A 12,664-nucleotide genomic window follows, 5' to 3' on the forward strand; every position below is an offset into this window, starting at 1 on the left:
TTTAATCCACTGTTAAGACACCAATAAGTGTTAACATTAAAAACGTTGAAAAGCATTTAGTAAATGGGCTTTTGAAGTCTGAAAGAGCTGCTACATTTATTATTATTATACTTATAAACTTAATATCATTATTATCATGCCCACTATATCAACGATAATGGTACCTGCACCAACGATATTTTCAGGTAAATTAGATCTGTCACATCCGAATCCAAGAAAAAAAAATAAAAAGACAAAAACTCAAAGGAAAAAAACAAGAAAAGTCACACTTTCTTAGTGTGGATCACCAAGGGTTTTAAAACCCGGTATGTATCCACCTTTGCTGTGTGTTTCTTTAGTACAAATCCGTCGGAGATTTTTCTAAAACCCGGATGTATCTACCTTTGCGGCGTGTTTAGAAAAAGACCGTTTTCTTATATTTTTTTTTTTTAACCTGGTGTGCATCTACCTTTGCGGCGTGTTTAGTTGAAGCCCGTTGGTGATTATTTAAAACCCGGTATGTATTTACCTTTGCGGCGTGTTTAGTACAAGACCGTTGTTTTTTGGAACCCGGTTTGCATTCACCTTTACATTACCGTTAACTCTTTTGCGAAAATTTACCCGTTTGCCTTAACTCTTGCAAAAGATCTAATGAAGTGTCTGGTGTTGCATTTGACATAGTAAGCCCGCATTCTGGGGCTTTCTGACTGCTTTGTGGCTTGTTTTCTGGGTACTTTTTGAATTCTGATGAATCTTAAACAATATTCTATATTATTCCAACCATCCAGCTTCCACAGACTACACAGATTCCTGCCTAGTTTTCACCTTCCATGTTATCTCGCACTTGACTGGGATCTTTCGAAATCGTTTAGTCCCCCTATTTTTGTTATTTTGTCATAAAATTCCCGAAAGCTTCTCTGGCTTCTGGAAGTCACAATCATCACGACCTACCGTTGGGTATTATAGTAAAAACTTAAAGACTGCAAATATCATTAAGATAATAACCCCGAAAGAAATATTATAAATTTTACCCTGTGACTTCATTACCGGCCACCGTAAATTAATGTGACTTTTTCCCTATGACATTTTTTTTCCCAGCCAAAAATTAACTTTTTTTTTTTCTGCGGCTTTATTTCCTGCGAGTTTATTACCGGCCACCGTCAAATCCTGCCCGCAATTCTGGTTAAATTCCCAAGGTAGCATTTATCTTCTCAAAATTAATGCAACACGCTGGCACGGACGGAGAGAAATCAAGCATCATGTTACAAATAATTAATCGTATTTTTCCACTCATCACCAAGGAAAAATGAGAGAATCGCTTTCGCATGTACAGTCCAAGGGCAAACGGAAATTACTTAGATCATAACTCGTCGGATACTCGTATACTATACCAAGTAACGAACGTGTACCGGACATACAACAACTTCACTTCCTTGTTCCTTGACTGAATTGCTAACCTTTATATGACCAACACACACAACTATATATATATATATATATATATATATATATATATATATATATATATATAATGTAACAAAGATGAATTCTATATTTAACACACATATGCCGTTATGTACATAAGTATTTGCGAATATGAATGCAAGGCTATACGAAGTGAAAATGTATGCATTAAGTTACGCAACGGTCGCCTGCATTCCGTAAGTGTGATCAATATGTGGAACGGAGATGTTGCATGCTGTTACACGCCCTTTACATCCATTTCCCATTAAACTAAAAACCTTTTGTTTCGTCAATTTGAATGGAATATCAAACACAATGAGCATTCTTCTCTCTAAAAAGCAATGAATTATCATTTTAAAACAATAAACTGGTTAAGGATAATAATAAGAAAAAAAAAAATGCAGCAAACGGTAGCTATGGTCCAGGATTCGGACGTGACGTAAACATGACTTTAGAGCTCGCCCGTCTGAGTCAAGTGTGTACAGTTTGCACCTTGCAAGTTCCACCACACTCTCAGCGGATACCACCTGAGCAACTCACTCGACCTCCACCCCTCCACGTCAGTTACGTTACATAGTTATCGAAGGACCAACCGCCTTTTGGTGTCTCACATATCTGGATAATCGTTACGCAATGGTGAGTGTGATTTCCGGCCAGTTTGCATGGTTACCGAGAGCATTAGGCCGTAGGTAACTCTATAAAGGGCTCCCCTTGTAAATACCATTCACCAAACGGTTACTGAACTTTTTAGAATAGGGTGTGTAGTGTGTATGATATATTACAACAGGGGGAAAATGTGTGATATTTATTATTAATCATGTTACGACATAAGCTACGCTTATAGCCTTTGTGTGCAAGTATTCGTTTATTCGATTTACACCGGATCACGGCGCACGGTGGGAAATGTTTGTTGGGAGCAGGGCCGCCCGGTTTATTTTCTTCAGGCTTGCCCTTAGTGATACAGAGTCCTCATTATTGTGTCCTATTTGTGATTTTTTTTTTTTTCATTTATCTGCTCCTGCCCATTTTCGCCCCCCTCCCTCCCCTCTATCTGTCCGATCCCTTGCCTTCTATCCTCTTAACCACCTGTCTCGCCTTACTCTTTCCCTTGACTTCACCCCCACCCCACACCACACCTATTCTTTTCATCCGTTGTGTAGTGAAGGTAACGGTAGAGGTTAGTGGAATGTTTGTGCAAACATATATTTAGGGGGAAACAACCGACTTGACTAGTTAATCGAGTTTTCACCGCGTGTGGATCCACCCTCCGGAAAAGTACTTCAACGCGTCCTAACACCGGAGCCATGGTGCACCAGTCATGAGTCATTCTTGGTGACAGCAACAGTTTAGACATCTACCATCCTTTCGAATAAAGTATTTTCTCCAAAGTCAGAAATTAAGGTCATAATTTAAGATTAAACAGAGGTTAATGAATGTCTAGTCCTTCGCAGTGCAAACATACCTCCATGACGCTTTCGAAATTTTTAGTTACAACACCATAAATGTAGAAGATTGACGCCACCACGATGAAAGCGGAGTCACTTGTGTCAATAAACGTTCCATTCCATTTGCTAAATCCGCACTCAACTTTTACCCATAGACGCTGGGGCACTTTCTTCACAACAACCGTCAACAATGACACCAACCAAACCATCCAAGGAAACTTCGATTTTTTGGTAGAAAGAAGATAAATCGTGCACTAGATAAATATCTTATAAATAGTTAAACTCCTATATAAGGGCATGAATTGCATAAATTTTTCACATATTCAATATTATTAATTTGAAAATATTCGTTGTTGAAAAAGTAACTAGATTCCTAACTCAAACATCAACAGGTTTGCTGTGAACGCTCCAAACTGGGTATGAGACGCGCTCAAAACCGGGAAAGTAAGTGAAATTAGCGTATCTATGTGTAGTATATACACATATTAGAGCAATATTATCATTATTGCTTTACTATGACAACTGGAATTCAGGGAAACAGTTTGTTAATGCATCTTCTTATGTGTGAAGCTCCACTAAATTGGCAACGATGACATTTTGCCTTCGTCTGCTCGTATCTACTTTAGAAATATCTGCAATTTATTGGGTTAATTTGGTTGCAAAAGGATAATAGACATGAAGTAAAATAAAACAATTTGAAGTAACAAAGCAAAGTTAAACTAAGTAATGAGTAAGAACTGTAAGATAAACTATGAAGAGAAAACCTTTGCACCTCATAAACAGTGTAGTTGTGTGCTGGCCACAACTACGTTTGTCGAGTGATCGCTTAAAAACCAGGAACAGCAACGTATGTCAAGTGCAATTTGGAGTGAATTAAGAACCAAGTGTGTGTAATTACAATCAAATAAGCGCCGTGGAGTCTCAGTTGTGGTGGCAGTATGGGTAAAACCACCGATTACATGTTAAAATAAAATTAGTTTCAGTTCGAACCATGACCCCGGTTATAAGAATTCCATACATTCACTACTATAGGCAACAAAATTGTTCAAATGAGCGCGGGGAAGGCTGCTAAGGACGTTGGATCAATGCCGGTTACGAACGGCACCTCAGTCGGTGTCGACGCCATATTAGATTTAAAAACTGTCCTGAAAACGTATTTTACGAAGACCTCACATGCTTATTTTAGTTTGTAAGGCGCTTTTATGTATCGCATTATTTTGACGAAACTTGTATCTTTGAGTGGTATGCTTAAAGGTGTAATTATTCTTGTTTCACCAATTAAATATCGAGTGAATAAGGCTGATCCACCCGATGACGATGGATCCAAGTCGGTGTTTATATATATATATATATATATATATATATATTTATATATATATATATGACGATGGATCCAAGTTCGGTGTTTTTATATATATATAATATCTTATATATATATAATATTATATATAATATAATATATATTATAATATATTTCTATATATCTAGACTTTATAGTATATATAATATTATAATATATAGAGAGAGAGAGAGGAGAAGAGAGAGAGAGAAGGACTGAGAGATGAGGAGAGAGAAGGAGGCTGACGATATTCGGGAATGATCATTCATCCAGTGTCTTAACCGGCGTCAGTAGCGTTCGGGAAAATTCAACTCACATTTTAAGCCTTATTTTAGCCGTAACATCTCATTCACTTATTTCATAAAGCTAACGTAAAAAGTCATGGAAGAATTTACAACCAAGGAACACAATGAGAATCAGAGGTGAATTGCATTTAACATCATCAGAGTTGAACTGATTAGTAATTTCATGCTCTATTGATAATGTAGTGAAGGTTGTCAGTAGGGAAGTAAGTCAGTCAGGTTTAGATAGGGTCTTGACTATTTTAAACTTGGGAGAAGCATTAGTGTATCGAGTAGACGAGCTGTGCCAGGAAAACTAGAAATTAGCCTGACTGGACCACCCCCCCTCTCCCCCCTCGTGACACCACTTTTACAGCTAGCAACAAAACCGGCGGTCACCCCGCCAAGGCCTAGCTCGGAGAGATCATGCCATTTTTGCCCTGAAGGTGACCCACGTCCAAACAGCCAGTACATAGTTATAATGGTTTGAAGGGAAGGAAGTATATTTACGGTAAACAGGCAAGAAATGCAATAATGAATGAAATGCATAAGGGCGAAGAGGGAGAGGGTGGGCGGTTTGGTAGATAGAATAGAGTACAAGGAACGGCAACGAAATAAATGCATGCATACAGAGTATGGAGAGAAAGAGAGAGAGAGCTGTTATTTCAGTTTAGTGGTTAATCTGATTTTTAAATTTGAGACCTGCTGAAACTGTTATCATATTTTCTATATAAAAGAGCCTTAAATATTGTTGGAACTTACTTTTCATATCAATATATTATTCAGACAGAAATATCCTTCTTCATCATCCTATAAGCAGCTGTCTCTCTCTTCATCTGTCGTTCTGTCCTCCGACTTCTATCACCAGGATCCATTATTTCAATAATGGTTAACGTTTGATATGTTATTTGATTGTGGCCAAGGATCACAAAACCGTAAATGGCTACCCTACCAACTTGTAGATAACTGCATCTATTTCCATCTAATTTTGCACTAGATAGACTTAGATAGACTTAACTAAGATTTATTTTTAGATTTTTTAAAATAAATTTTTGTACTTGAATTACATATATAGCATAGGTATTTATTTGTAATGTACTTGATATGATTTTTAAGTAAAAAAAAAAAAAAAAAAGATAGACTGGACTTATAAATCTGGTCACAAAAATGTTACTCGGGTTTTGTAGCTGTGGGTTGTATGAGTAACCAAAGCGCCAATTTTGCAAGGGCATTATTTTATCAGTTTATCTATGCTAAGAACACATTACTGGATATGCTAATCTAATACTACAGGATTTGTGTTTATGGCATAACTAAGTCGAGTTACCGGTATTTGAGTGAGGTGGGCCACTTGGCTCCGACCCTCCGAACCATATCGACTACTTATAGAAAGCATTTTAATTTTCTATATTACTTAACTTATATCTATTATATTGTTTCCGAAACTCTTGGTGAAAATGAATTTATGTGAAATGAAATGCAGTGAATGTGTGCATCGGTGCATTAATAAAATGGTGTTGCAAAACCGTATACTATATTGAGTTTCTCAAAATTATTGGGCGACAGTCTTTGGAAGGGGCAAATCGGTCACTGTTTAGCTAACCCACTCCTCCTCCTCCTCCTCCTCCTCCTCCTCCTCCTCCTCCTCCTCCTCCTCCTCCAGCTCACGCTTGCTCTCTTACTCTGCCTTATTTGGCATGTCAGCGCTGCAGCGGGAAATGGCCAGCACATCTAGTCGGTTTTCCCACTCCGAGCTGTTCGAGAAACAAATTACTACTTTCGATATGATATCTCCTGTTCATTATCTTTTGCATATCAATCTTTTTATTTTTGGTAATGTAATAATTGTAAACATTTGGAAAATATAATGGCTTATGAAATACTGTCCTCTGAATATTATTTTTACAATCCAGAAAACATCCACCAGAACGGTCTCATAATAACTGTAAGACCTTGAAACCCCGAACATGAGGAGGTGCAGGGGTAGAAGGAAATAACCGGGGGGGGGGGGGGGTTGGAAGGTGATGGGGGAACATGTGACATGGGTGACCTTAATGTACGGCTTGACTGGGTTCGCTTATCAAAATTTATAAGGTGGCACAAATCGGTTTATGGTTAATGTCTGTTACTATCGCTTACGTTATGAATCCGTGTGTTCCCACGAGGTAACGTGCTACAAACAGCCATGGACGATCTGTATAACGCCAGTGGTCTTGACAGTCGTGTGTTTGCAGCCTTTGTGGAGGCTTATTTAGTAATCACGATTATCTACACTTGGATAAGTCATGGTCACGGTCGTTGTGTCTAACTATTATGTTTGGAATAACTGTTGCAACATATACTTTTGTGCACTATAATCTATATATATTATGTAATTAGCTATGGCAATTTTTGTAGGGATGGCGACGGCAAAGACAACTCTATTGAGTATATATACCTCGAAGGCTGCTAACACACGACTGTCATGACCACTGGCGTTATACAGATCGTCCGTGGCTATGTTGTGGCACCTTACCTCGTGGGAAAACCAGGTCTAAAGACGGCCAAAAAATAATTTGAGAAACTAGTAACGTGTTAATAGTACAAGGTTTTGCAACACCTGCATCCATTATACTCTACCATCCACCAATGCACACATTCACTGCATTTCATTTCACATAATTCAATTCCACCAAGAGTTTCGGAACATTATAAGAGATAACAAGAAATATGGAAAATTAAAATACTTTCTATAAGTAGACTAGATGGTTGCGAGGGTCGGAGCCAAGTGGCCCATCACACTTGAATAACTGGTAACTCAACTAAGTTATGCCATAAATTCAAAACCTGCTGTACTAGATTAGCATATCCAGTAATGTGTTCTTAGCATAGATTACTTAATACAATAATACCCTTGCAAAATTGACGCTTTGATGACCGTACAACCCACGACTACAAAACCGGTGTAACATTTTTGTGACCAGATCAGTCTATCTAGAGCAAAAGTAGATGCAGAATAGATGCAGCTAAGCACAAGTAGGTAGAGTAGCCATTAAGGTTTTGTGATCCCTGGCCACATTCAAATAACATATCAAACGTTAACTATTATTGAAATAATAGATCCAGGTGATATAAGACGGAGGACAGAACGACAGATGAAGAAAGAGAGAGAGAACTGCTACTTATAGGATGATGAAGAAGGATATTTCCGTCTGAATAATATTAATATGAATAGTCGGTTCCAACAAATCATAAAGGCTTTTTTTTTTCTATAGAAAATATGATTACGATTTAGAACAATGATGGATAAGATTTCATAATTTTTTCCAAAAAATATGCGATAACATATTTCTTAAAGCAGGTCTCAAATATTATCCATCAGATTAATAACTAAACAAGAATAAAAAAAAGCTCTCTCTCTCTCTCTCTCTCTCTCTCTCTCTCTCTCTCTCTCTCTCTCTCTCTCTCTCTCATCACACATTTCTTTAGTTTAGTTACTCTATTCTACCCCCCCCCCTCTTTCTCTCCATAAACTGTATGCATTTCTCTCTCTCTCCTTCTCCTTCTCCTTCTTCCTTCCTCCTTCCTTCCTTCCTTCCTTCCTTTCTCTTCTCTTCTCTTCTCTTCTCTTCTCTTCTCTTCTCTTCTCTTCTCCTGTTTTGTTGCTGGTTGTACATGTACTATAATATAAGGAATGTACATGTGTCTACATTCAGGTACTCATATTCGGATCTATCTATCTTTGGCAGTCACTTCCCAACCCGGCCTTTTGTGGTGTCTGCTGTCAGCTGTTCAACGATGATACAAGGCGTCCGCACAACCTGCCCTGCTCCCATCATTTTTGCGCAGAGTGTATTGATGATCTTATTGCACAAGATAAGAAGGCTTGTCCCAGTTGCCAGAAAGGATTCAAAGTTAAATCAGCTAGAGATTTAATGGTTAATCAAGCACTGATTGACTGCATCACTTCTATTTTATCAGTGAAAAGAAAACCCAGTAAACGTGGTAGCAAGATGAATGCCAGGTACCAGGAAAGAATCGACGGTTTCAAAGAGGAGGTCTGCAAGAGTAACGGAGAAGTCATGGCAGACCTTAAGCACATGAAGGAAGACGTCGAAAGGCTTATGAAGGGTGAGGAACAGCTACAGAAAAGTCTCTCGACCCTGAAACGCCACCTCAGTGAAGAAGTTCCTGCACATATTCAAAAACTAATGTCTAAGATCGATGAGCATATCCAGAAGTCCAGCAATGCCCGACTCAAGTTGAAAGAGTCTTTGAAAGATGTACTGAAGAACGAAGAGAAACTTGTATCTGCAAGGACGGTACTGGACTCTGCTTCAACTTTGGAAGACACTTCTGCTGTTATTGATGAAACTGAGGAAATCAATATGGTAGTCAGAGAATGGGTAGAAAGTTTAAAAGAATTTGTGTCTAAAGAAGATAACCAGCTTCAGGAAAGAAATAAGGTATGCCCTATTAATATCCAAAGTGTAAAATGGTCTCTTATGTTGATTTAAGGAAAATTTTGTCTAAATCATTAAGTAGATGGTGATATCCGTACGTGAAGGAGGTAAATTCTGACCAACAGTATGGAAAAACTTTTTGTTTTTTTTGGCAGACTGGAAGGAAATTTTTTTTTTTTTTTTGAATGGCCAGTCAAGTGCTTTCTTTTTTCTTTGTCTATAAGGGTGAATACCCTGTATAGTTCACTACTATTTTGACCAAGTTGTTATTGGTGCTGTTAGGATGGTTGACTATGGTAAATAAAAGCAATACAAGAATTGCAATTGGAGTGTGAAAATATGCATTACTGACTGGAGTTCTTTGATATTTAAGTAAACTTAATATTGAATAGAATGTTCTTATTAATAATTTTGGGTACAAATTACAGGAACTGAAGGTGTCTGAAAGGTTTCACAGCAACCTTATGAAATTCCTGGTCCACGAACCTGAAAAAGGGGCTTTCCATCTCATCCCTATCACAGGAGTTGCTGCAAGCAAGATGGATCTTTCAAGTCAAGTAACGGTTAGTGGGAATAGATTTTATTATTTTCTTTTTATTGTCATTGTCACCATCAACCATAAGGTAAATGGTGGGTATTAATATTACGAGTAACACCAAATTCTCCTACCATCTTAGGCTATAGGGCTCTGGGAGATGAGCACCCCTGTAAGAATCCTAGTTGAAGAAGGACGAGTCTTTGCACTCCTGGAAAGCAATAATACAAGGATTGCACTCCTGGAAAGCAATAATACAAGGAGGTCTGCGAAAATCACCATTGAAAATGGAGAGCTACTCGTGTATAGTTTACAAGACGAAGACGAACCTATCCCCAAGGCCTATTATGTGCAGGTAATGTATATTCGCTGTGTTAATGGTAGTTCTATTATTAAAAGTTAATTGTTCATACTGTGCATACAGTGAGAGAGAGATAGATTGATTGATTGATTGAATGAATTATGAAATGTAAATGTCTTTTGAAGTTACAGTGAAATGTTATGTATGATTTTTGATATATATGCATGTTCTTATCTTTCGTCAGTATGAAGACGTTCTGAGCCTAACCATCTCTAAAAGTACAGTCTTCCTGGATTTGGAGACCAAAGGCTTGTCGGTTGGAAGAGTCTTCATCCTTCTCACTGACAATGGAATAGCCAACAACATTCATGGACACTTCACAGGTGGTTCTGGAGAAAGCTATTTAGGCACACCCTTGCAAATAGCTAACAAAGGGCAGCTGTGGGAACGAGCTGTATGTGGTTACAAGGTATCGGAAGCAATAAGTGGGAATGTAGCAGCTCATTCCCTAAACAAGAATAATGTCAAACACAGCAACAGTGGAGTAGTTTGGCTCTTGGACCAATACAGGACACCACCACTGATTGGTATACACTCAGGTCCATTCATGCCTAACAATGGTACACAGGTGGGCAATGTGGAGGAAGGTATAGACATACTCAGTGACGCCATTCACTGGTCAGAGGATATAAAGGATCTTATGGTTAGCCAGTGTGGTTTGGTATTACCTACCAAAGTCGCTCTTGCCAGCTAAATTGGTTTAAAATAGTTTGGTTGGGAGCTAAATTGGTTTAAAATTGTTTGGTTGGGAGTCAGTATAATAAATCCCAGTTTATTTAGAATATTAAAGTTAGTATATCCTGTTCAGTTGGAAATTGAAGGCAGTTATTTCGGTAGAATATGAAAACTTTACAGCCAAGCCAATAATTAATTTCAACTGTATCAATGTTAGTAATGTAGTGCAGGCATTAAGTTCGGTTATATCAATGTTAATACTTATAAAATTCAGTTTATGCATGTTAATACTTGTTAGGTATGGTTATATCAATGTTATTGGTGTAGTATAATTATATATATCTGTTCGCAGTATCCTGTGTATCTATGCAAAAGATGCATACATCTTCATCAATGTGTTTACTGATGGCGGAGGGGAGTCATTGTCCGATTTCCTCTATAATATTTTTGGGAAAATTCGGTCTGTAATAGTGTAAGCAAGTTAAGGCGTGAGAGCACCAACAGTTTATTCTCTCAGCTACATTTAATTCGCTAACAAGTTTGTTGAAATGACTAATGTGTAGAGTTTAAATTTAACAACGAACTAGAAAACCAGGAATAGCACAATTTTTATTTACTGATATTTTCCTTGTATTGAATTTCCCAAGTCTGTGCTGTATTGCAGTTAATAGTAAGTATTAAATCCATTAAATATAATAAGTATAACTTTTCACCTTTTACCCAACAAAACCCACATGGAAAACGAAACGAACATCTTGGCTGATATTTCCGAAGTTTTATCTGGTGTGTTGTGTGTGGCGGGTTTGGAAGTTATGGCTACCATTATTCTTTGAATCTTATAACTGGGTTCTTTTTGACTTAAGAATTTTAGGTTCTTTTTGAGTAATTCTTGTTCGGTTACCTCTAATTACCATTTGAGGTTTAGTTTTTAGTTATTAAAATTAATTTGTTTAAAATTCAACAAATTTGTTTCAATTACCCACTATTTAATATCCTTTTGCTGTGATCCCATTGTAGTGAATTGTAAAGGAAATTTGATCTGAAGAAATTATTGTCTTCATACTTTCATGTTAATAATGTGATCTGGCGAAAAGTAACTTGCAGGATCGAAGTCGAGCACCTCCTGTCGAATCCCTTAACCAACAATATAACCGGAGGTCATCCCTGCTCACAAATTGGGAGTAGGTAAGTACTTGGTTTGGAGACACTGGTTTTTATAGAAACGGCAAAAGGAGTTTTGTATTTTTACCTTTGGGGGTAGTGTGGTTTTTTGACCAAATAGAACTCAGACCATGTAAGCATACAGCCTAAGAACGTTGGTTTTGTTTGCAAAGTTTTGATTTTTGTTAGTCTAGGCCGCCGCGGAATAGTACTAGTGATCTACCTTTTATATTAATCATTTTGTATAAGTATGCATGTGAAGTGATCTAGAAATACTTTTTGTTAATGATTCATATCTATGCACATATAACTATTTGTACCTGAACGAACTACTTAGTAGCCAGTATTAGTGCTTTTATTAGGAAGTTCTTCAATATTTTTTTTTCCCCTAAACATGAGTAGTCGTATTTTATTTTGCATCAATATTACGTAATTCCAGAGTGAATTGCCTCTCTGAGGACGAATCCAAAGCACCATAAATCTCAAGAAGTCAGACCAAAGAAGTCAAGAACAACTAGAACGTAAAATGTAAATTTCTTAGAGAACGATTGTATAGATCAATCATAAAATTATTATTATTATTATACAGAAGATGAACCTATTCATATGGAACAAGACCACAAGGGCCATTCTGAACAACAAGCTTCCAAAGGGTATGGAGGAGGTAAAGGTCTGCACACAACGTAAACGTGGTGTGCAGACCTTACCTCTTTTAGTCGCTCAGCTCTTTCTTTCTTTATGAATAGGTAGTTTTCTTCTCACTCCCTATTTCAACGTTCTGAGTATATTTTAGTTTTTGTTGTAATTTTTAAGTTTATTTTAATTGTGAATTTCAATTGCAAACTGATGATGTGTTGGTGACAACATGAAACTTTTCTTAATAAAACACGTGTACATGACTGACGTCTGATTGGACACCTCTTCATATATATTATATATATATATATATATATATATATATATATATCTATATATATATATA

The 12,664-nt window shown here is 37.2% G+C and overlaps 1 protein-coding gene across 3 annotated transcripts; it reads left to right on the forward strand.

Annotated features, from left to right (window-relative positions):
• Positions 1 to 1,920: 1,920 nt before the first annotated feature.
• On the forward strand, positions 1,921 to 12,581 carry LOC135224416 (uncharacterized). 3 transcript variants are annotated; one of them, XR_010316724.1, is made up of 6 exons: positions 1,921 to 2,079; positions 8,237 to 8,953; positions 9,379 to 9,513; positions 9,628 to 9,840; positions 10,031 to 11,706; positions 12,272 to 12,581. XR_010316724.1 is itself a non-coding variant. In XM_064263397.1 (6 exons), the coding sequence occupies exons 1-6, from the start codon at positions 2,077 to 2,079 to the stop codon at positions 10,538 to 10,540; spliced, it is 1,548 nt and encodes a 515-aa protein (XP_064119467.1). In that variant the 5' UTR covers positions 1,921 to 2,076; the 3' UTR covers positions 10,541 to 12,581. The 3 variants fall into 3 exon arrangements, 2 of the variants coding, with proteins under 2 accessions (XP_064119467.1, XP_064119466.1); XM_064263397.1 differs by having other exon boundaries at positions 9,628 to 9,688; positions 9,719 to 9,840; positions 10,031 to 12,581; XM_064263396.1 differs by having other exon boundaries at positions 10,031 to 12,581.
• Positions 12,582 to 12,664: the final 83 nt, after the last annotated feature.

Source organism: Macrobrachium nipponense, chromosome 12 (genome assembly GCF_015104395.2).
Source record: "Macrobrachium nipponense isolate FS-2020 chromosome 12, ASM1510439v2, whole genome shotgun sequence".
NCBI classification, from domain to species: Eukaryota; Metazoa; Arthropoda; class Malacostraca; order Decapoda; family Palaemonidae; genus Macrobrachium; species Macrobrachium nipponense.

Coding starts and splice junctions, on each gene's coding strand:
- LOC135224416 (XM_064263396.1), top strand. Junction 8,954..9,378: donor AGCTTCAGGAAAGAAATAAG/GTATGCCCTATT, acceptor TACAAATTACAG/GAACTGAAGGTGTCTGAAAG. Junction 9,514..9,627: donor ATCTTTCAAGTCAAGTAACG/GTTAGTGGGAAT, acceptor CTACCATCTTAG/GCTATAGGGCTCTGGGAGAT.